Source organism: Amphichorda felina, assembly GCF_050947745.1.
Source record: "Amphichorda felina strain 45539 chromosome Unknown scaffold_8, whole genome shotgun sequence".
Classification (NCBI taxonomy): domain Eukaryota; kingdom Fungi; phylum Ascomycota; class Sordariomycetes; order Hypocreales; family Bionectriaceae; genus Amphichorda; species Amphichorda felina.
In genome coordinates, this window is record NW_028145042.1 from 2280475 (window position 1) to 2300911 (window position 20437).

The following is a 20437-nucleotide window of genomic DNA, read 5'->3' on the forward strand; positions in this document are numbered from 1 at the left end:
GTACCCACGAGATGACGCCTGGGTCATCAAGTCGTGCACACTCGATGAAATGTCGTGCTTCCATCTCCGGGGCGGGGGTGATCCGTTCACGGCCTTGGGGAGCCCCGATGGTCCATGGATGATGAAGTATTAAGAGACCAAGGCCACCGATGCCATTGGAGTTGGCAGACAGGCAGACAAGGTCTTCACCCACAACTCATCCCACCATGTCGACGCCTCCCCAGCGCCCAGCCGACCGCCCCGATGGCCCGGATGCGTCGTCTTCGTCCTCCGACGTGGACGACATCAAGGTGCCCCCAGCCGTGTCCACCTCGCCCATCTTCGAGGCAGACGATCCCACAGACTACCAGAAGAAGGGCATCAGCAGCAGCAAGCCCCCCTCTGCGCAGAGCATACCGCCGCTGGGCGTCCCCGCCGCTGAGAGGCGCTGGTTCTGGCAGCGCTCCGACAAGACGGTCGACGGCGAGGCCATCGCCACGCAGGAGTCGGTCTTTGACGACCCGGACCTGGCCAAGCACTACCAGCCGCGCGACGACTGGGAGAACCTGCACCGCTTCGACCCGCTGGCGCGCTGGACCGTCAACGAGGAGAGGAGGGTCGTGCGCAAGATCGACTGGCGCATCATGTTCTTCGCCTGCATCATGTTCATGGCCCTCGAGCTCGACCGCGCAAACATCACCCAGGTCGTGTCGGATAGCTTCCTCGAGGACCTCAACATGAACACAAACGGTACAATCAACTTGTCCTGCAATCTTTGTGTTTAGACCCGTCGTGCATTATCTAACTCGTCTGTGGTTTTCTGCCAGACTACAACCTCGGAAACACAGTCTTCAAGCTGTCGTTCCTCTGCGCCGAGCTGCCGTCCCAGCTCCTCAGCAAGTGGATTGGACCCGACCGCTGGATTCCCATGCAGCTCTGCCTCTGGAGTATTGTTTCGGCGGTGCGTAGTATTCTGGCCATAATTGTTCTTGTATTCGTGGCGCTGACCAACTCGCAGGGCCAGTTCTGGCTCAGCAACAGGGCGTCGTTCCTTGCCTGCCGGTCCCTTCTAGCCATTCTAGTAAGTTTATGATGTAATGACTGACCAGTGAAAATTGTGCTAACTGATTTATTTTAGCAAGGAGGTTTTATCCCGGATGTGAGTACAATAGGAGGAGCTTCGCCCATGGCTACCATGTGGACTGGGGACTAAAGATTTCGACAGGTCATCCTGTACCTCAGCTACTTCTACAAGGCGAGCGAGCTTTCAGTCCGCCTGGCCTTCTTCTGGACCGCCTACCGCGTGGCCGATATCCTGTCCGGCCTCCTAGGTGCGGGCTTCCTGCAACTCCGTGGGCTGCACGGTCTGGCCGGCTGGCGCTGGCTCTTCTTATTCGAGGTTCGTTGAAACACTTACAAGACTGACAAGTCTCAATAGTATTGCCACTGACATTTATTCAGGGCCTTCTGACTCTCATTATTGGCGTCTTTGCCTGGGGCCTCATGCCGCCGAGTCCGACCCAGACCAAGGGGTGGCTGCGTGGGAAGAACGGATGGTTCAATGAACGGTATTATTTCCCATCCCATCTATCATCCTGGCATCATGTAAGCTAACAAGACGCAGCGAGGAGGTCATCATGGTCAACCGCGTCATCCGCGACGATCCCAGCAAGGGCGACATGCACAACCGCCAGCCCATCACGCCACGGCTGCTGCTGCAGTCACTCATGGACTACGACCTGTGGCCGATCTACGCCATCGGCCTGACCTGGGAGATCGACATCAAGACCCCCTACCAGTACATGACGCTGACGCTGCGGCGCTCCGGCTTCAACGTGCTGGTCACCAACCTGCTGACCGTGCCCTCCATGGCCCTGGCCATCGGAGGCATCCTGGCCATCACCTACACCTCGGAGCGCCTCAACCAGCGCGCCCTGGTCGCCATGCTGGCCCAGATCTGGGCCCTGCCCTTCCTCATCTATCTCTACATTGTGGACGTGACGGCGGCCAACAAGTGGGCCGTCTGGGCAGTCCTGACACTGCTGCTGGCCCAGCCTTCGCGTAAGTAATACCGAACAAAACTCATACACTCGATGAGGCCCATCGGCTAACCAAACCCCCCGACAGCCCATGCCATCCAGGTGAGCTGGAACTCGCGCAACTCCAACGCGGTGCGGCTGCGCACCGTCTCGGCGGCCATGTACAACATGACGGTGCAGTCGTCGGGCATCATCGCCTCCAACATCTACCGCGAGGCCGACGCGCCGCGGTACCGCGACGGCAACAAGAACCTCATCGCCATCACGTGCTACAACATCGTCCTGTACCTGCTCACCAAGGCGTACTACGTGCTGCGCAACCGCAGCCGCGACAGGAAGTGGGACGCCATGACCGAAGAGCAGAAGAAGCACTACCTGGACACGACCAAGGACGAGGCCAACAAGAGGCTGGATTTCCGGTTTGCGCATTGAACGGGTCCTGCGATAGAAATATGACAAAAAGGGGGAATGGGGAGATGGAATGCATTTGTTGGCAATCTAGACGGGGGAAGGGACAGGGCCCAGGTTACACTTACGACGCCATGAAGCTAAAAAAGAACACAGCATTCGATTTTGAATACACATCTGGCCTCTATTTCCGGGCCTCTGCCGACATTATTGCGCTGTATTCTACCTGCGAACATTTCCGTGTGCGATTGTCAATGAATGCAAGGCCAGGATTAAGTTGGTCTTTTGTAACAACTACTAACATAAAAGCAAGATTAATAGGTACTAATAATAGCATAGTCTCATTGTAATTTCTCTATCATATACACGCCGCCCTCTTATTTCCACTTAAAACACATTTCCCAGCCCGTTACACGCCGGTGCTGACAGAAGGGATATCGGCGTCACTCCGTTTGAGTCACTCCGTCTGACAGCACTTGAACATACAAGAGAAGCCCTCCCATCACTCTAACCCATTCAAGAGACAGCACCTCTCACAACCACCACCCCTCCCACCAAACCCACCATGGCCCCAACCTCACAAGCCCTCACCTCGCCCAGCCCTCCCAGCGCCGAACCCGGCACCCTCCTCCTCGAGACAGACCGGCTCCTCCTCCGGCGCCATCTCCCCTCGGACGCGCCGTCGCTCGCCGCGGCCGCCAACCACGCCTCCATCGCTGCCAACCTCCGCTCCGGCTTCCCCTCACCCTACACCCTCGCCGACGCCCAGCACTTCCTCTCCCTCTCCCTCCGCTCCTCCTCCGCCGAGACCGACCACCGGTACTACCCCACCACGGCCGCCATCCTCCTCAAACAGCCCCACACCAACACCGATGACACCGGCGACCCGTCATCCCCGCCGTACACTTACATCGGCGCCCTCGGCATCGTGCCCCACACCGACGCCGTCTACCACCGCACCTGGGAGCTCGGCTACTGGCTCACGCCCTCGGCCTGGGGCAGGGGCTACGCCACCGAGGCGGTCCGCGCGGCCGTGCCGTGGATGTTCGACACGTGGCCTGCGCTGAACCGCGTCGAGGCCGTCGTGTATGCGGGGAACGGGGCCAGCGCGGGCGTGCTGCGGAAGGCCGGGTTCGTGGAGGAGGGGAGGAAGAGGGGCTGCGTGGAGAAGGGTGGGGAGATACGGGACGAGCTGATGTTTGGGATTACGAGGGGGGATCTAGGGTGTGAGCTGTCGATGCAATGAGGAGAGGGGGTGGTGAGTGCTAGATATTCGAATATGAGTAGCCCTTCGGAAACTTACGGGCACTTCAATTCTTCAGCCTGTCACGGGTGTGTTACGCATACAGAAGAATGAGTGGGAAAGGGCGGCTTGTATAAGATGGCACGTTCTTGTATTTTAAAGTCATGAGTGTAAGACGTTCCCATATTCCAGCCTGCCGTGTAACAAACACCCTCTAAACGCCTAGTACGACTACCACGGGTAGATCTGCCCTTAACCCCAGGTACCGCCACCACCTCCTCTCCCGCCCCTCCGCTGGGCGCTCAGCCTCCAGTCGTCTTCGCCCGCGAATTTGTTGTACAGCGGCTGGATCCTCTCCGCCGCCTTCCTCTTGCTGAGCTTGTCCGTCGCCGCCACCTTGAAGAACGTCGGCGCCGCCTCGACGAGCCACTTGGGCTCAATGCTGGTCGTGTAGTGCATGTACTCCTTCGTCGTCAGGATGAGCGTGTGGTAGATGACCCACTCGGCGTGCTTCCCAAAGAGCGCAGAGCTCGGGTGTAGATACACGGGTGTGCCCTCGATGAGTGTCTTGTAGCCCTCCTGGGGGTCCTTGCGCGCCGAGTTGCGGAAGTACCCTGCGCAGAGCGCCTGCCGGACCTTCTGCGTGTTGCGTCCGCAGGAGACGACGGGGTGTCTGTGGCGCTTCATCGTGTCCTCCAGCTGGTTGCGGATGTCCTTGGCGAGCCTCATGGCCCGCGCCTGGATGAAATTCTCGAAGCACCACGGGTTGGAGAAGCCACTGTGCTTCCAGCCATTGTAGACATTGAGGAGGGTGAGATGGTCACCATTCGGGTCGTGGAACTTGGCCTTCTTCTGGTCCGCCTGGGACTGCTTCTCCTTCGGTCGATAGAAGACCTGGGGAAGATTGAGCATCGCCACAATGGAAAGGACCTCATCCGAGCACCCATGATCGACAGAAGAGATGACGACCTTGGCCAGAGATGGTTCCATGGGGAAATCAGCCAGCCTCCTGCCGAGGCGAGTGAGTAACCCTTCATCGTCGAGAGCTCCCAAGGCGTAAAGCTCTTCCAGCGCTGTGAGCATGGTATTGATTGGCGGCGGATCCATAAAGTCAAAGTGAAGGAGGTCGTTGATCCCCATAGCCTTGAGCATGAGAATTGTCGTGGCCAAGTTCTGTCTCTGGATTTCGGGGATCGTGGTTGGAAGCATTTCAGACTGGTAGGCTGCTTCGGTGTATAAGCGGAAGCACTTTCCTGGACCAGTACGGCCGGCCCTGCCAGCCCTCTGGTTTGCCTGCGCCTGAGAAATAGGCGTGACCACCAGGGAATCCATGCCGAGCTTGGGATCGTAGGCGTTTTGCTTTACGAAGCCCGGGTCGATGACGTAGTAGATGCCGTCGATGGTGATGGAGGTCTCGGCAATGTTGGTGGCAATAACAACCTTTCGGCTGCCGGGCGGTGCCGGATCGAAGATTCTGCTCTGCATCTCTGACGGCAAAGAAGCATATACCGGAAGAATGATGAGATCAGGCACGTTTGGTCCGAGAGCCTTCATTCGTTCGTGCAAGATCTCACAGGCTGTATCGATTTCCTCCTGGCCAGTCAGGAAGAGCAAGATATCGCCCATCGGTTCAATCAAGTGGATGTGCATGACCGTGGCCAAAGACGCGTCGAGGTAATCAGACTCCGGCTCCTTAGAGTACAGAATCTCTACAGGGAATGTGCGGCCAGGGATGGTGAAGATGGGGCACTCGTAGAAGTAGGCCGAGAACTTGTCGGCATCCAGAGTCGCCGAGGTCACAATAACCTTGAGGTCTGGGCGCCGCTTTAAGGCCTTTTTGAGAAGCGCGAACAGCACATCAGTGCTAATGGTACGCTCGTGGGCCTCGTCCAGCATGATGCAAGAGTATCTCTTGATGTCCGGATCAAGGAGAATTTCTCGCTGGAGCATACCGTCCGTCATGTACTTGATCCTCGTCGCAGGACTTGTGCAGTCTTCGAATCGAATAGTGTATCCCACCTCTTCTCCAAGTTTGCATCCAACCTCCTTGGATACACGGTCGGCAACTGACTTGGCGGCCACACGGCGCGGCTGCGTGCAACCAATAATTCCATCATCGGCAAAGCCAGCCTCGGCCAGGTATTGCGTCAACTGCGTAGTCTTTCCTGAACCCGTCTCGCCGACGACAATCAGGATCTGGTTCTCCTGCACAGCCTTGATAAGCTGGCTACGGAAGGCAAAGACTGGTAGCGATTCCCGCTGCTCCTTGATGCTGAGTGTTGAACGCTTGCCAAAGGACTGTCCCACCGGATTTATCGCCTTTTTCCATTCAGGGACTTCCTCAGCCTTAGCGTTCGCCGCCGCATTCCTCAAGTCGGCAGCAAACTTGCGCTTGTCGGGATCAGCCATCGGGTCGTGCCACTGCGCCGCCAGATTTTCCCTGGACTCCTCCTTCTTGGCCGCATCGGCTTCTTGTTGCTTCAGCTCTTTCCGCTCCTTGACTAGTGACGTACCGGACATCGCAGCTCTGTTCATTGATCCGTCCGGAGCCTTGACTACACGGATTGGCGACAGTTCCAGAGACTGCTTTGTCTGACCAGCAAGGAAAGGGGGCTCCTCTTCTCGAACCTCGATGTCGACATCCTCCTCCAAATCCATATCGCCATCGCCACGTAGTGTAGCATTGTAATCCTCCTCCAGCTCGGGGTAGTCGGACGCCTTTGCCACGCCTGATTTAATCATTTGTCGAATCTCCCAGCGCTCCGGCGAAGTCATTCTCTTCTTTTGTCGTTGAGGAGGGCCCAATGTGTCTCGCGGCATCGCGGTAGGGCCGTCTTGGTAACCGCTTCGGGCTCCTCCACCGAGAGCCTCCATGTTCGCACCGGTCGTTAGTCGCGCCTGGGGCTCCAGATCCATACCCGTCTCCTGGTCCACATCCTTCATAGACAGACCTATTTTGTTCCCATCTATATTGGTAACCTTGACCCAGACCTGCTGGCCTCTCGACACCAGGTCAGAGGGGTGGTTGACTCGCTGGCCTACCACCATCCTCGATATATGGACCAGCCCATCAACCTTGCCCCGGACGTGGTGCAGGTTCACAAAGGCTCCGAAATCTTTAATTCCTGTAACGTGCCCTTCATAGATCTTGTGAAGCTGAGGTGCATCGTCGACTTCGGGCTCGGGCGCCTTGTTGAATCGGTCCTCATCGTAATCGTCGTCGTACCGTCTTCTACCGCGATGGCTTTTAACGGGCTCTCGGAATCCATCCCTCCAGTCCTCGTCGCCGCGCTCTTGGGATCGCGATCTAGACCGGTATCTGTCTCGTTTCCTCCGATCACGCGACCGCGATCTATCTCTCCTCCGCCGTCTTCTAGATTCCTTGGAATCGTCGTTCGTGGGGCTTCGACTCCTCTTTCTCGATTTGTCCGCTTTCTTCGCCTTGCCTTCTAATCCTTCTAGCAGCGCCAGGGTATCATCGATAGCATCTCTACCATCTCCGTTTTGGACCTGTTTGTCTGGCAGCGCCAGGCCACTGAAGACCTTCTCCTTCTCCTCGGTCGTTCGCGACGAGTAATGCGGCCCAGAATCCTGCTCCGCCGACTTCCTCCCCTTCATCTTGGGGTGCATCGTCCACACAAGGCGGTCGATGCTGTCCACCAGACTCGGCGGCAGGTCCGCATTGGCCTGCTCGAGCTTCTTCCGGAAGTCATCGGTCGAGTCGCTCTCGAGGCGCTGGGCGATGAGGAACTCGGCGAGAGTCTTGTCGCTGATGCCGAGATGGTTCTGCAGTTCGGACGTAACCTTTGACACGAGCGACAGAAGCTCGAGGTTCAAAAGATCATCCATGGCAAAAGATGGGCTCCTGCTTGCGGCAAGAGAAGGGCATTTGGGCGACGTCAAAGTATGCTGACCGGCGACGCGATCACCAAAATAATGGCCACCGCATGCTCACCGAGGCTAAACCTCGGCTGAATCTGTTGACTCGGTGGGGGCTCCACCAAGGACCCTTTCCCAGGTGACTCACGCCTAATCGGTGAAAGTGTCCAGCCTTTGCGTCATTACAGTACGCAAGCGACGCCGCGGCTTCTAGGTGGGAAGGTTACCTACAGGCACCGCCACCACCAGCACCACCACTAGCAGGCTCCCACTGGAGCTGAAGACGGCGTCATCCCATTCCTGATTCTCCATCCTCCCTCCTCCTCTCATCACCAACCAACCTTCCTGTTTCCTTCTACTGTCCCGTAAGAAACCAGAACCAGCAACGTGAGTCTCAGCGCCACCATGTGCTCAACCGACATCTTTCTCGGCGTCCTCGCCATCCTCTTTCCCCCACTGCCCGGTAAGTCGCCCCGCTTCTCACGAAGCCCATTCCCGACCCGCAAGCCCGCAGCTACTAACAGGTCGTCCTTCCCGCGCATCAGTCTGGGTGAAGCGCGGCATCTGCAGCGCCGACTCCATTATCAACCTCCTCCTCTGCTGCCTCGGCTTCATCCCCGGCCTGTTGCACTCCTGGTACATCATCGCCAAGTACCCTGACCCCTACGACTACGATTACGACAGCGTGCCGCAGGACCGCGAGGGCAACCACCACGTCATCTACGTCGTGTCGGGCCAGCCACGGCCCCAGAGCAGCATCAACTACGGAACGGCCCAGGGGCAGCAGGCCCGTCCCCAACAGCAGAGGAACCAGCCCCAGCAGCAGGGTGTCGTTGACAACGGTACGGGCAGCTCTGATAACCAGGGCGTGCCCCCGTCGTACGCCGAGGTCGTTGCCGGAGACAACAAGATCCAGTCTCGGGACTAAAGCCGACTTTGCCAGTGAACTAGTGTCAGGAGGTAATGGCCAGACGCTAGACGTATACTACTCGTGCACTCGGACCACGGTGCGGTCGAGTTTCTGGATGTCAAGACCATGAGTTCGTGCGCAGCTTTTGCAGCTGCATTGCTTTGCTAGTCGTGATCGCATAATGGGATATTGGGTGCGGATGGTTTTGAGGCGTTGGGGTATCAAGGGGCGTGTACGGTACTAATCATGAACACATATCACTACGAATACAAGCGTTATCTAAACTGAGTACGCGTTCTTTGATTTCTCCGTTTTATCTTCACTCAAGCCTTCTCAGCGACGATCCGATCAGCCTTCCTTACTACGCAACTTATCAACCTACACTCCAATTTAGGCATCATAAGTGCCTCTATGGAATCGAAATCTAATCCTAGGACTCCTCCCCGCCTTAGCCGGCATCTTCTCCATCACCAACGCGATCATGAACGGATGGAGCCGGTCGCTCTTCATCGCGGGGGCTTCTGAAGTAGCGCATCAACTGCTGCGGCAGGAAGGTGAAATATGTCGGCACCACCTCGTGGACAGTCTTGACGAACCGGAGACCGATATCCAACTCACAAACGGTCAGGGACATCTTCATCCCCAGCTTCATGTTGGCAAGGATGTCATCGTCCAAGAAGAGTGTCAAGCGGCATTTGGTAGTAGTGACAGGGTCCTCCCATGCGTCCTCGATGACGGCCGGCTTGAATTTGGCCTTGCCGATAGGGCTCAGAGCCGGGGTGGGGGTACCGTCGGCGTTGATCAGCTCAAACGATTCGAACCGCTTTACAATCTCGGCATCTGGACGCTGAATCTCAGAAACCTCGACCGTGCACTCAAACTGGCGTACCACGCGATGGTCTCCCTGGGAGATACGTTCGAATATCTCTGGCTCTTCCATCAACGCAAGAGACGCGATGAGGTTCAGCTTCGGATCACCTCCAGTCTCGGAGAAACCATGAAAGGACCAATCATGTTCACCATGCACGCCAAACATCTTTGCGGCCGCGAGGTTGAACTGGCCGGGCAGGGCAGCTTGGAAGCGGAGCAACATGGGTATTCCCTCCCTAGCATCTTCGCAGACGTTCAAGGCCTTCTTGACATCGGCGTCGTATTCGGGGCATACGTCGTGGTGCAGAACATATCGCAGGAAATTCTCTACAACACCTATAGCCATCTCTGTAGGCTCTGGCTCAAAGCCGGTGATCGGCCCCATTGAGGAGAAAAATCCAGCGGCAATTCCTGTAAAGTCGACAGACCAAGTCTCCCTGTCCCCAGTGTAGAATTGCTCTTCGTTGTCAACTCCACCAATGGTAGTCCCGGCTTTCGCATCGCGCTGCTCAGCTGGGGTGAGCCCCTTGAGGTCCTTGGGGTCACACCCAGAGAAGGGTACCGGGTTCGAATCGATACCGCCGAGGAAGAGGTATTCATTGAAGTAGCGAGTCTGCTCGCCCTGGAGGCGCCGGCGGCCGCGAAATCGCTGAATGCATGACTCGATGCGTCTAAGAAGCATCAGTATACAAAAGGAATAGGAAATTTCTACAAATGGGTTCGGCTTACTCTTCAAAGGAAAGGTCGCTATTATATGAGAAAACTAAGTGTCAGAAATGGTTCAGCTCCCCAGAGGACGAGGTAAACTCACTCAGCATAGATCTCCTCTTGCTCCTCTTGCGCTTCCTGAGGCGTCATGGGCGGGTCCGCGTAGTATTCTATTCGTTGTCAATACGGTGCAAGGTTATTTCAGCTTCCAAATCCCCAGACTAACCCTCAAATCCACTGCCTCGGCTTGGGGGGAGCGCAGTTGGTCCTCGTTGAGCAGCACTCTTGCCACCCCTAGACTTCTTTTTCTTCTTCTTGTCTGGTCCTGTTGGAGGATTGTCAACCTTTGGGGACCATACTGGTGGCGCCATCGTAGCGGAAGGTTCCTCTGGAGGGTGTAAATCCGGTGAAGATAGGTGTGCTATGGCAGCGGAAGCCATTGTGATACCTTGATACCAAGCCGGCTAGCGAATGAGGGAGAATTGGTGCTAGTTATTCTCGGAGGTGCTGGGGTTGTTGGTGGTGCAGATGGGAAAAGTTCAGAGGTGATATAGAGGTGACAGAGATAAAAACAGTGCGAAGGTAATATAGTATGTGGGTTTCAACAACCGTTGAGGGCGGTGTGTTGGAAAGGGGAGGAAGGTAAGTACAAGAACTCTAGGAACAACCCAGACAGATACTTGCGCTCCAATACACTATTCTCCTCATTATCTGACCTCTTAAATCATTCAAAATTAAGTAAATATTGTTGAATAGGTCTATGGAAGAGACCATCGGCTCATTCGACTGCGTGTCGTTTTCATTGCTGCGTAATTACTCCATAAGATGGACCACGATGTCTACCCGCCTCCGTGCTGCAAGCTGGTAGCCTTGCCGAACCGCCCGTAAAAGACCTCAGAGGTTGGCTTGCATAGCTACAAGAGGATTGGCGTGCAAATATGGACATCCAAAGCATTCATCAGCAAAGCGTGTTTGCTCTCCCGAAGAGAGTGTCGGCTTCTTGCACGATGCACTGCCAATGATCTCTCGACACGGCAGCATAAAGGCAAACTGCATACTCATCCTCAAGAAGCCCTAGACATATCAAAATATGAGCCGCGCATGCAATCTAGTAATCAGCCCGCAATCCCGTCTAGCGACGTAGTAAGTGCTACGAGGCGGACACCGATTAGCATGAGTGTGCACAATCGTATTGCACATTGTCTCCTCGCACACCGAGAGCCAGCAAAGCCATAAGCCTTATGTGAGATCCAAGCCGTTGGTCACACCAGATTTGGACAGCTCAGCGAATTTAGATCTGATCTCTCATGACTACTGTCGCTCAATACTAGTGGTTGCTCATCAGCATCACTATACTACCCCCTGCAACGAGATGGTACGAATACGGTTGGTACCTAAGAACTTTTGGTACTATATTCATAGACCCAAGCACGAATGTCTTCTCCATATTAGGGAGAACAGTTGCTTAATCCGTGGTAGACGCCAGCTCACGTCAGTCGAGTGGCTGGGGAGACCTCGTTAGCTACCTACGTATAGTAGGCGCTACTAGGTCGGGGGCGGCCTGTGGCTGAGGTTCGCCAACTTCGCCCCAGGCTCACCGACAACGGACCGAAAGGTGAATCTGTTGAATGCCTTGGTAGTGGAAAGGTCAGAGTGCCTTGTAATTGCCTAATGGCGGCGATCGTACTTCTATAGGGCCAGGAGAAAAGAAGTTCAGAGCCCCCCGTTGTGCATGCCTTGAACGTTGGTAGCCAGGGTGTCTCAGGGGCAAAGTCATGATGACGGCTGGATCGACTTGAATCTGCCTTGCAGCCACAGGGGGATCTCCGGCTTTGCGCCCGCAGCGTCATTGGCTGGTGGTGGCGGGAGATGCTCCACTGGCACATGGGGGAATTCGCAGGGCCTTCCTGCCATTGACGGCAGAGTGGCTCAGCCCGAGACATCATTGGGCGTCTCACATTCCCTAGTCGCCAATGGATTCCCAAAATTCCCAAACGCCTAGCACCGCCAACAGCTAAGCCGCCTTCGCTACTCGGATGCTCGGCCTCGGATTCGCGCCATGACACCCAAACAACGACCAACAATACCAGACTCTGCATACCGGACGTTTCCGTGTTCGGGTGAGGACTGGGGCCTCCAAGGATGTACGAAGTGCTACGTAGGCTCCCCAGCCCCCAGAGAGTCGCGCCAACAAGACCCCGCCGGGCCGCTGTTGCCCAAAATGGTGGCGTGAAGTGCTGATGAGTCGCTAACCCCCGCCTTCAAATACCAAGCCCCACTAGGGATCGAGTTGAGAAATTCCGTCTGCAACCCGTTGACCCTTTATAATATTAGAGAATCCTTTGCTTCCTATCTCGTACTACTCGATCTATATTCATTTATATCGCTCACATTCCCAGCTGTCTCCGAGCTTGCTTCTTTACTTTCAGGGCAAAGTACTCATCATTGCCTCCGACATTTGCCCCGTACTTTGTTACCCCTCGTTGGTTGCGCTACAGCTTCCCTGAAGTACCTACCTAGACAATTTTGTTGCTAGCTCGTTTGCCACAAACAAATTAACTTCCGGCCACCTTAACCTCTCTTTTCAACCAACATCACGCAATACGGATTCGACCCTCCTGGGCACTTGCCCGAAGATCATCAAACCAGTATTGCTGGTCCTGGGCAGCTAGGCAATATCGCAGACACCCGCTATGAACCCCCCCTCGTTACCACGACTCGATTCGCTCCGCGGCTACGGCCATGCGGTCGCCGGCCAGTAAGTGCCATCTGAGTTGCCCGCTAGGACTTGTAGAATTTTTGGCCCCCTGCTAACATGGTGCACCTGCGCGACAGTGCCGGAACGCTCTGCGACGAGGATGGCAAGCTGTTCATCAAACCGTGCACCCAGAGGGAAATCGACTTTTACCAGACCGTCCAGCGGGAAGCTTCCGATCCCCAAGCTTCAAAAGACAGGTTCCGCGACCTCTCCGAGATCATGCCCGTCTTCATGGGCACCCTGATGCTCACCGACCCGGCCGACCAACGCATCGGTGAAGCAGTCACGGGTGTCATCTCCGACGCCGGCGACATCAAGACGGACGTAGCCGAGATCACCGCGGCCGTGACGGATCAAATAGCGAAAGTTGTGGCTCCCGACGAGACCCCCAAACACGAAGGTGAATGGGTCCCCACCAATGGTGGCAAGATCAAGACCGACACGGCCATTGTCCTGGACAATTCGTCGTATGGTTTCAAGAAGCCCAACATTCTGGACCTCAAGCTGGGCGTGCGGCTGCACGCGGAGGATGCACCAGCCAAGAAGAAGTTGAAGATGGAGAAGATCAGCGCGGAGACGACGCACAGCACGCACGGGTTCCGCATAGCTGGGATGAAGGCGTACCGCGGGTCGGACGATGCCTCCCGGCTGGACGAGGAAGGCTTTATGATTTACGACAAGGATCACGGGCGGACGAATGTAACGCACGAGAATCTCACATCCGAGATTGCCAAGTTTGTCTTCAACAAGGCGGCCGGCATCGACAAGGAGCTGGGCACGGCCGTCTGCAAAGCTCTCGCCCACGAGATTGCCAACGTCGAGAGCGTCCTCTCGCAGCACGAGTTCACCATGTACTCAGCATCGCTCCTCATTGTTCTAGAAGGCGACGGAGAGGCCCTACGGGAGGCGATCCGCAAGAACAATGAGACTGTGGACATGTTGGAGAAGGATGCCGACCGGGCGGCCAAGCGCGTTGATAGCGGCATCGCCATGGACGCCGACGGGGAGTTCATCGAGGAGGCCGAAGCGAAAATGTTCTCGGTAAAGCTTATCGACTTTGCTCACGCAGAGTGGACACCCGGGCAGGGCCCGGATCACAACCTGCTCAAGGGGGTGAACAGCATCAAAGACATCTTTGAGGAGCTAGGCGACGATGGTAGCACGGCAAAATAATATCCTGGCTAAATGCAGTGGTTGATGAAATACCCAGTCATGGCTGAGACGAGGTAGAGTGGACGAGGCGTTATGGTCGAATACCCTAGCTTGCGGAGATGGAGTGGATGTGGATGTTTAGACAAAGGCTCCACGGCGGAGACATAGCAGGCGATCATATAACTTGATGATATAACGACACATTTCTTTTTTTGGTTTTATTTGAAGCATTCTGCTACCTTCTTTGTGTGTCCAGTACGTAGGTTGCCCATTGCATCAAGTAATAGTATTAAAGTGCACTCGACTCCTGCCGCCTAGGTCAGTAGCGGCATGGAGTCCCTAAAGTCATGGTAGAAAGAATACAAGGCCATACAGAAGCACGATTGAAGAAAATGCAATCGTGCAACTAGTCCAAAGTTTCTCGGCCTTGTTCAAGGAGATGAGTCTGAGATCTAAGTGTAGACCAAGTTCTTCCTAGGTAGGCAAAGTCATCAGGTGACCTTCCCCGACAGTCCAAGAAATTTAGGAACTCATATCCAACCCCAAGTCTTGTCATGTTCCATTTCGTGGCCGTCGAAAATCAAACCCAGACCCAAGTTAGACGTATCTCCATTTCCAATATGGAAGGAATATTAGGTATCATCATTCAAAGCTCTTTTTAAACTTTCATTACCTACCTACTATAGGGTAAGCAACGGCGGGGAGCTTAGCTTGGAAAACGAACTCCCCAGCCTCAACTTTTGAGCCGCACGGCCTTCTTTTAACGTCACTTCCACCTGTACCCTCGACCAATGTAGGGCACAATGTCGATTCCAGGCCTGGGGCAGATCCCTACACAGGTGAATTGAGTCCTCGAACCCCTCCTCCCCTGCTCACCGCTAACGCGTTCGCCATCACCAGCCCGTTGCTTCCTCCACACGAACCGTCACCCTCCGCCCCGCCTGGGAATGGCGCTTCCAGGTCCCCTTCGGCGGGCAAGTCGTCGTCAAAGTCCAGACCGGCACGGCCGAGAAGGACGGCGTCGAGCTCGCCCCGCGCAACGCATACACCTTCTGCGGCACCAAGTCGCGCATCCTGACCTGGCACGGCTGCGAGCTCGAGATTGAGGGCCGCTGCGACACTGAGTCCGTCGCCGAGTATGCCGGCCCCGCCGATAACCCGGCCAACGCCGTCATGAACCTCCATGGACACCTCAACGAGCTGCGCGCGGCGGCGCGGCGCGACCGTAGGGAAGGCCCGCGCGTGCTGATTGCCGGTCTGCCTAGCGCGGGCAAGTCGACCGTCGCGCGGACCGTGACGAGCTACGCGACGCGGCAGGGCTTCCAGCCGCTGGTCGTCAACATGGACCCGCGCGAGGGCATGCTGACGCTGGCCGGGTCGCTCAGCGCGGCCGTCTTCGCCACAGTCATGGACCCGGAGGCGTTTGAGGGCTGGGGTAGCACGCCGACCAGCGGGCCGAGCAGCGTGCCTGTCAAGCTGCCGCTGGTGCACTACTACGGACGGGAGAATGCCGAGGAGGAGCCCGAGTTCTACCGCGAGCTGACGGCGCGGCTGGCAGGCACGGTGAGCAGCCGCCTGAGCGAGGACGAGGATGTGAAGACGTCGGGCGTCATCTTGGACAGCATGGGGATCAGCGAGGAGGACCAGGAGGGGACAGAACTACTGGCTCACATTGTCGACGAGTTTTCAGGTTTGTGGCATCGCGGGTTATTTTTGCTTGACTGGTGGAGATGGGAATGCTAACGATGTAAACAGTCAACATCGTCGTCGTGATCGGCTCCGCTCTCATATATGAAGAGCTTTCGAGGCGATTTTGCAACGACAAAACTAGTTTGGGGGAGCCTATTCAGGTTGTGCTGCTGGATAAATCCACCGGCGTCGTGGTTCGCGATGCGAGCTTTATCCAACGCGCCCGCGAGGCGGCAATTAAGGAGTACTTCTTTGGAGATGTTCGGCGCACATTGAGCCCGCAGATCCAGCAAGCGGATTTCTCAAGCCTGGTCATCTACAAGATTGCTGATCGTACGACCCCCCTCCTCTCACCCCCCCCTTCTTTCCCAATGATGGACAGTGAATCTCTGACATGGCAGCAGAAACGAGTTACGACGGGCAAAGCGGACTCGTTCGCGAGGAGCCCTCGTCGGTGATGCAGCACTGGACAATGGCTATTATGTACGCCTCGACGAGAGACTCGCCCGAGACAGTGCGTGCGGCGAGCGTGATGGGGTACGTCTACGTGTCGGACGTGGACGAGGAGCGAAGGAAAATCAAGCTACTGGCGCCTGTGAGTGGGCGTCTGGGGGATAGGCCAATGATCTGGGGAAAGTGGCCGGAACCGTATATCAACCTGCTTGGGTAGTTTTAGATAGTGGTATTGCTAGCTTGCTTGTAGCTGTCAAAAAAGTTCATACAAGACTCCTTGCGACCCGCCCTTGAGATGTTAGGAAAAGCAGCACTGCTAGTACGAGTCACAGGTAAATATAATGCCACTAATAGGAGTTAGAGGCAAATATAATACTACTACTGGTACTGAGCGGTTAGAGGCAGAGGCAGCCCTCACAGTCAGAGATAGGCTTATAGGTTTAAAAACCTAGCTTGCTAATTTACTTAGCATTTATCTTGATCTTGATCATTAACAATACGGTCTTGTTTAATTCACGTGGTCGCGCGTTGATTGAAAATGGAGTTTCTGCCGTTGTGGTTGTGCCTATCTGTTGTATATTCTCATGTGACACAGCTGGCCCTGATCATCAACATGGTGTGCCGCGTGTCAATACCGAGAAGCATAACGTAAAGAAACAAACTATTTGGGTAAAATCCCTATTGGGAAGCTGTGGAGGAAGTCCATGAGATAATGTATCCTGTACATATTCAGAAGTGATTAGTGATCACTCGTATATGTAGGTACGTACGGATGGTGCTTAGACATTCCCTGTGTTAGAGGCAGCAGCCTAGGAGTCTCAGAAGTTCCACTATCCGTACCGCAAGGCAGGACCGTCTACCCATCCCATGCTAGTAACTCTCGAGACGCCCGCTCCTTTGGGATGCCATCTAACTCTGACTAAATGCCAAGCTACGTGATAATTCGAAACTATTGCAGATGTTAGAAATGTCTATAATGGGAAGGTTTTAACTGCAGCGATTCCCACACAGTGTTTCCTCCCGCATTGCATTACCCCGGGACCTCCACCAATGATACTTGTCAATGCTGCTAAGCTGCAGCGCCTCCATACATGACACTATTAGTGGTATTACTATGGGCTCCATACATATGGGGATCTTCGGGATACTTCTCCGGGGTGCTCTGTTGACCCCTCTTTTCGCTGTCCCACAGCGAGTCAATGCTCTCTCTCGGACCCTTCTTCGAGCCGGCTCCGTATGATCCGCGAGGCCTCCGGACCGGACTCGGCTTACGCGTTTACTATCGGGATCGGCCTAAATCTGTAACTGGAGGAGGGGCGGAGCCCTCACGTTTCCGGAGATATCTCAACTTGGACAAGATGTACGAGTACTGGGCCGAGTCTCCTCATTCACGCTACTCCTTAGTCACTATCACCATGGTGCTCGGTCACCGAGCGGCTATTCGCATTGCATACATGCGGATATACACGGCTTCAATTTACTACATTTTCTTTTTAGGCGGCTGGATAATGTTAGAGAAACAGACGGTGAGGAGGTGGTTGCGGTTGGTTCTGCGCTGGCAGCCGGAGCCCGCGGGCTGCAGCACCTCGAATGGGAATAGCAGCGCAGCTTGGCGGTGACCACGCCACTATTCGTAATGCGACGAACGGCGGCCTCCCAAGGGATCAATGATGGCAAGAATATTGCAGATGAGGTGTGCTGGAGGAAGTGGAGGTATCTGTGCTCGATCGCAGATTGGCCCAGCAAGGCAATTGCAGGTCCCAAGACCTCAAATATGCTTAAACTTAGTGCCCCGCTCGTGCAGCCACCACCACGAGGTGCGAGGCTACGATGGAGGGGCGATGGATGGGGGTCCAGTTTGGCCCAGTTTGCCTGGGCGAGACCCATCTACAGCTAGGCACCCCGCGAAGGCTACGGGCGTCTGCAGGAGTTATTGTGCGAGTACTCCGTACTATGTACGATGAAGAGGGACTGAAGGCAGAACAGGTGTATTTGAAAACCAGTGAATATGGTCAGACCGGGAGACGCTGGATGCGTATGCGGAACATGATACGAGTATTAGAGTTGAGTTTCTCCGAGGGAGGGAGCTTGAAGACTGGGGGTGGATTCAGCACTGTGCTAATGTGCCTGAAGTGGTGCGGAGTTAGCGCACCTTAAGCCCACGGAGCCGTGAAAGAAGACGCAAACTTGGCAACTTTCCCAGCTGCATGATCAGAGAGCGAGCGCCCGTTCGAGAGGCCAGTTGGACAATTCGAATGTCTGATTCCATGATGAGGAGTGATGACGACGACTGCGTTGACTGACAGGCGCAGCACGCCCAATCAGGCACGCCAGGGCCACTCCACCGCGCTCACTGCCTCGTGACCAACGCTGCAGTCATTAGTGGCCAGCACCTTCTATGGAGCACACCTCAGTCTCAATCCCACAGTGCGCGCCCAATCGGCTCAACGTCCAACATTCCCCATCGCAGGCCTCCAGCGCCGTCTCGTTGGCGCATGCCCATACCAGCCGCGCTGGGGCATGCGGCGTGTCCTGCTACGAGTAGTACCCACGGTCGATCCAAGGTGGAGGCCACAGTTCACATTGATGTCATGGTGAAGCGACACGGAAGCGGTCAACCGCCAGCCCGTGTCTCCATGTTTGACCAGAGCGAGACTACTGCAGCGGGTACGCTCGTTCGCAGCGAGACACCGGGATCGGGGATCACGCATCGTGACAACCTGCCCGTTCGAGGTGTCTTCCATGGCTGCAGACAACGCCGGATGCTCGGGGAGAACCAATCGAGGCGATGGCGACTTTACATTATTGGACGAGGTCCCAGAGACGAGAAACACGATAGCGGACCGGGAGACTGTCTTGGCTGGCGGCGGCACAGTGCGCATCTAGACCAGCGCTGAATCCCACATCCAGACCACTGGAGGCGGTGGTCACGCAGTGGATGTTGACTCTCGACAGTGGGTTTGGTGTGTGGCCAGATCTGGAATAGCGCATCGCCGCCCTTTGCCCAGGACCTACTCCCCCGGGGGCCTAGGTACTCCTCGGTCAGACTGCGCCGAAACCTTTATGCAACTGTGTGGATTGTTCTTCTGTTCAAAGCAAAACCGTCGGATTCCGTGTGGCTTTTTTGTGGGTAATGTTGCCAGTCAACCCTGTCTGGGGAGCGTTAGGATTCTAGTGCTCTCGATCTACCTTGAACTCATGAAGGCGAAGTAGGTTTATGGCCTCCGTGAAATTCAGAGACCCAGGTCGACTGAGGCGGTGGAAATTTATCAGTCAGAACACTTAATTAAGGTGGGCTTGAGGGTCCTAAGACAGTGATAAAATTGGTCTGAAAGAAAATGTTGGAGGACAAAGTGATAAACAGTCACCTTACGACCGGATTTAGGAGGATGATGTTCGCTATCCCTCTAGGTACTAGTACATATGTACTCGTATCACCTTATGCTCCGTTCGTTCGATTCTTGCTTGCGCATGGAAAGGCAGAAACCCACATGAAGGGGTAACGGGCCTGCATATATATATATATTTATCACTGTACCATGACGAGGATTGCCTCAAAATGTTAACCTTGAACCGACAGATTCTGAGTTATATTCATATCACACTGGTGTATATACCGTACTAAATGAAAATTGTTAAGCCATATCAAGCGTATGAATTACTCGGGGTTACTAAATTGGGTGATGTATAAAAAAGATAATTGTTCAATCCCTTGAAGAAACCCAACGCCATCTTCCACTTCACCGGTTAACCACTGGTCGCAACAACCTCAAGTTTCTGGTATGGTCTTCCCATTGTGACTTTTGGAGCTAACCGTTGCATGGCACCAAACTTGGTAGCTGTGTTGTCGGTTGACTTCGACACCATTAGATGTCTATATCTTGCCAGATAACGGCCGGAATAGGTCAAGAACCCTGGAGAAGGGGGCGTGAACCAATTTAGCCAGATGACAACCGAAGTGTTAGAACCACAGCCAGAGTCAGAATCAAGGCTCATTTTAATCTTGCCAACTTCCAGGCATAGTGGCAGGGTCGGACTTGCGGTCAGGGTCAGCGTCGGGGATAGAGCCAGGATGGGTCTTGGAACGATGGTGTGAGCGAGGAAGAGGATCAGGGCTGGCCTCATAGTAGAGGCTGGACCCGGACTGAGGGGGGGATGGGGATCGTGTGGAAACCCGAGACTGAAGGGAAGACACAGAATGATGGCGACTCAAAGACTGACGAGGAAAAACAGTCTGAAGGGGAGGTAAAAACTGACGGCGAGACTCATGCCGAGAATGAGACTCATGCTGAAGATGAGACTTGCTAGGATCCAGGCTCGACACGGTACGGCTAGGCCCCTCCTCAGAC

At 55.2% G+C, this 20437-nt stretch overlaps 7 protein-coding genes across 7 annotated transcripts; 5 read left to right on the top strand and 2 right to left on the bottom strand.

Annotated features, from left to right (window-relative positions):
• Positions 1-206: 206 nt before the first annotated feature.
• On the top strand, positions 207-2450 carry ACO1O0_008379 (uncharacterized protein; the record flags this gene model as incomplete). Its single annotated transcript, XM_083197743.1, has 7 exons — positions 207-729; positions 807-1060; positions 1118-1138; positions 1205-1378; positions 1441-1547; positions 1604-2040; positions 2107-2450. The coding sequence occupies 7 exons, from the start codon at positions 207-209 to the stop codon at positions 2448-2450; spliced, it is 1860 nt and encodes a 619-aa protein (XP_083047211.1).
• Positions 2451-2560: 110 nt separating this feature from the next.
• ACO1O0_008380 (GNAT family N-acetyltransferase) lies at positions 2561-3672 on the top strand (the record flags this gene model as incomplete). Its single annotated transcript, XM_083197744.1, has 2 exons — positions 2561-2643; positions 3027-3672. 2 exons carry the CDS (start codon positions 2561-2563, stop codon positions 3670-3672), a joined length of 729 nt encoding a protein of 242 aa, XP_083047212.1.
• A 249-nt stretch (positions 3673-3921) lies between these two features.
• On the bottom strand, positions 3922-7518 carry PRP22 (P-loop containing nucleoside triphosphate hydrolase protein; the record flags this gene model as incomplete). The annotated part of the gene is made up of 1 exon (XM_083197745.1): positions 3922-7518. One exon carries the CDS (start codon positions 7516-7518, stop codon positions 3922-3924), a length of 3597 nt encoding a protein of 1198 aa, XP_083047213.1.
• Positions 7519-7953: 435 nt separating this feature from the next.
• Positions 7954-8476, top strand: ACO1O0_008382 (YqaE/Pmp3 family membrane protein; the record flags this gene model as incomplete). Its single annotated transcript, XM_083197746.1, has 2 exons — positions 7954-8011; positions 8094-8476. 2 exons carry the CDS (start codon positions 7954-7956, stop codon positions 8474-8476), a joined length of 441 nt encoding a protein of 146 aa, XP_083047214.1.
• A 430-nt stretch (positions 8477-8906) lies between these two features.
• ACO1O0_008383 (Argonaute complex, subunit Arb1) lies at positions 8907-10407 on the bottom strand (the record flags this gene model as incomplete). Its single annotated transcript, XM_083197747.1, has 3 exons — positions 8907-9999; positions 10140-10206; positions 10263-10407. 3 exons carry the CDS (start codon positions 10405-10407, stop codon positions 8907-8909), a joined length of 1305 nt encoding a protein of 434 aa, XP_083047215.1.
• A 2322-nt stretch (positions 10408-12729) lies between these two features.
• Positions 12730-13967, top strand: ACO1O0_008384 (inositol polyphosphate multikinase; the record flags this gene model as incomplete). Its single annotated transcript, XM_083197748.1, has 2 exons — positions 12730-12794; positions 12872-13967. The coding sequence occupies 2 exons, from the start codon at positions 12730-12732 to the stop codon at positions 13965-13967; spliced, it is 1161 nt and encodes a 386-aa protein (XP_083047216.1).
• Positions 13968-14749: 782 nt separating this feature from the next.
• On the top strand, positions 14750-16305 carry CLP1 (cleavage polyadenylation factor subunit CLP1; the record flags this gene model as incomplete). Its single annotated transcript, XM_083197749.1, has 4 exons — positions 14750-14785; positions 14847-15636; positions 15702-15968; positions 16040-16305. 4 exons carry the CDS (start codon positions 14750-14752, stop codon positions 16303-16305), a joined length of 1359 nt encoding a protein of 452 aa, XP_083047217.1.
• Between the last annotated feature and the right edge of the window lie 4132 nt (positions 16306-20437).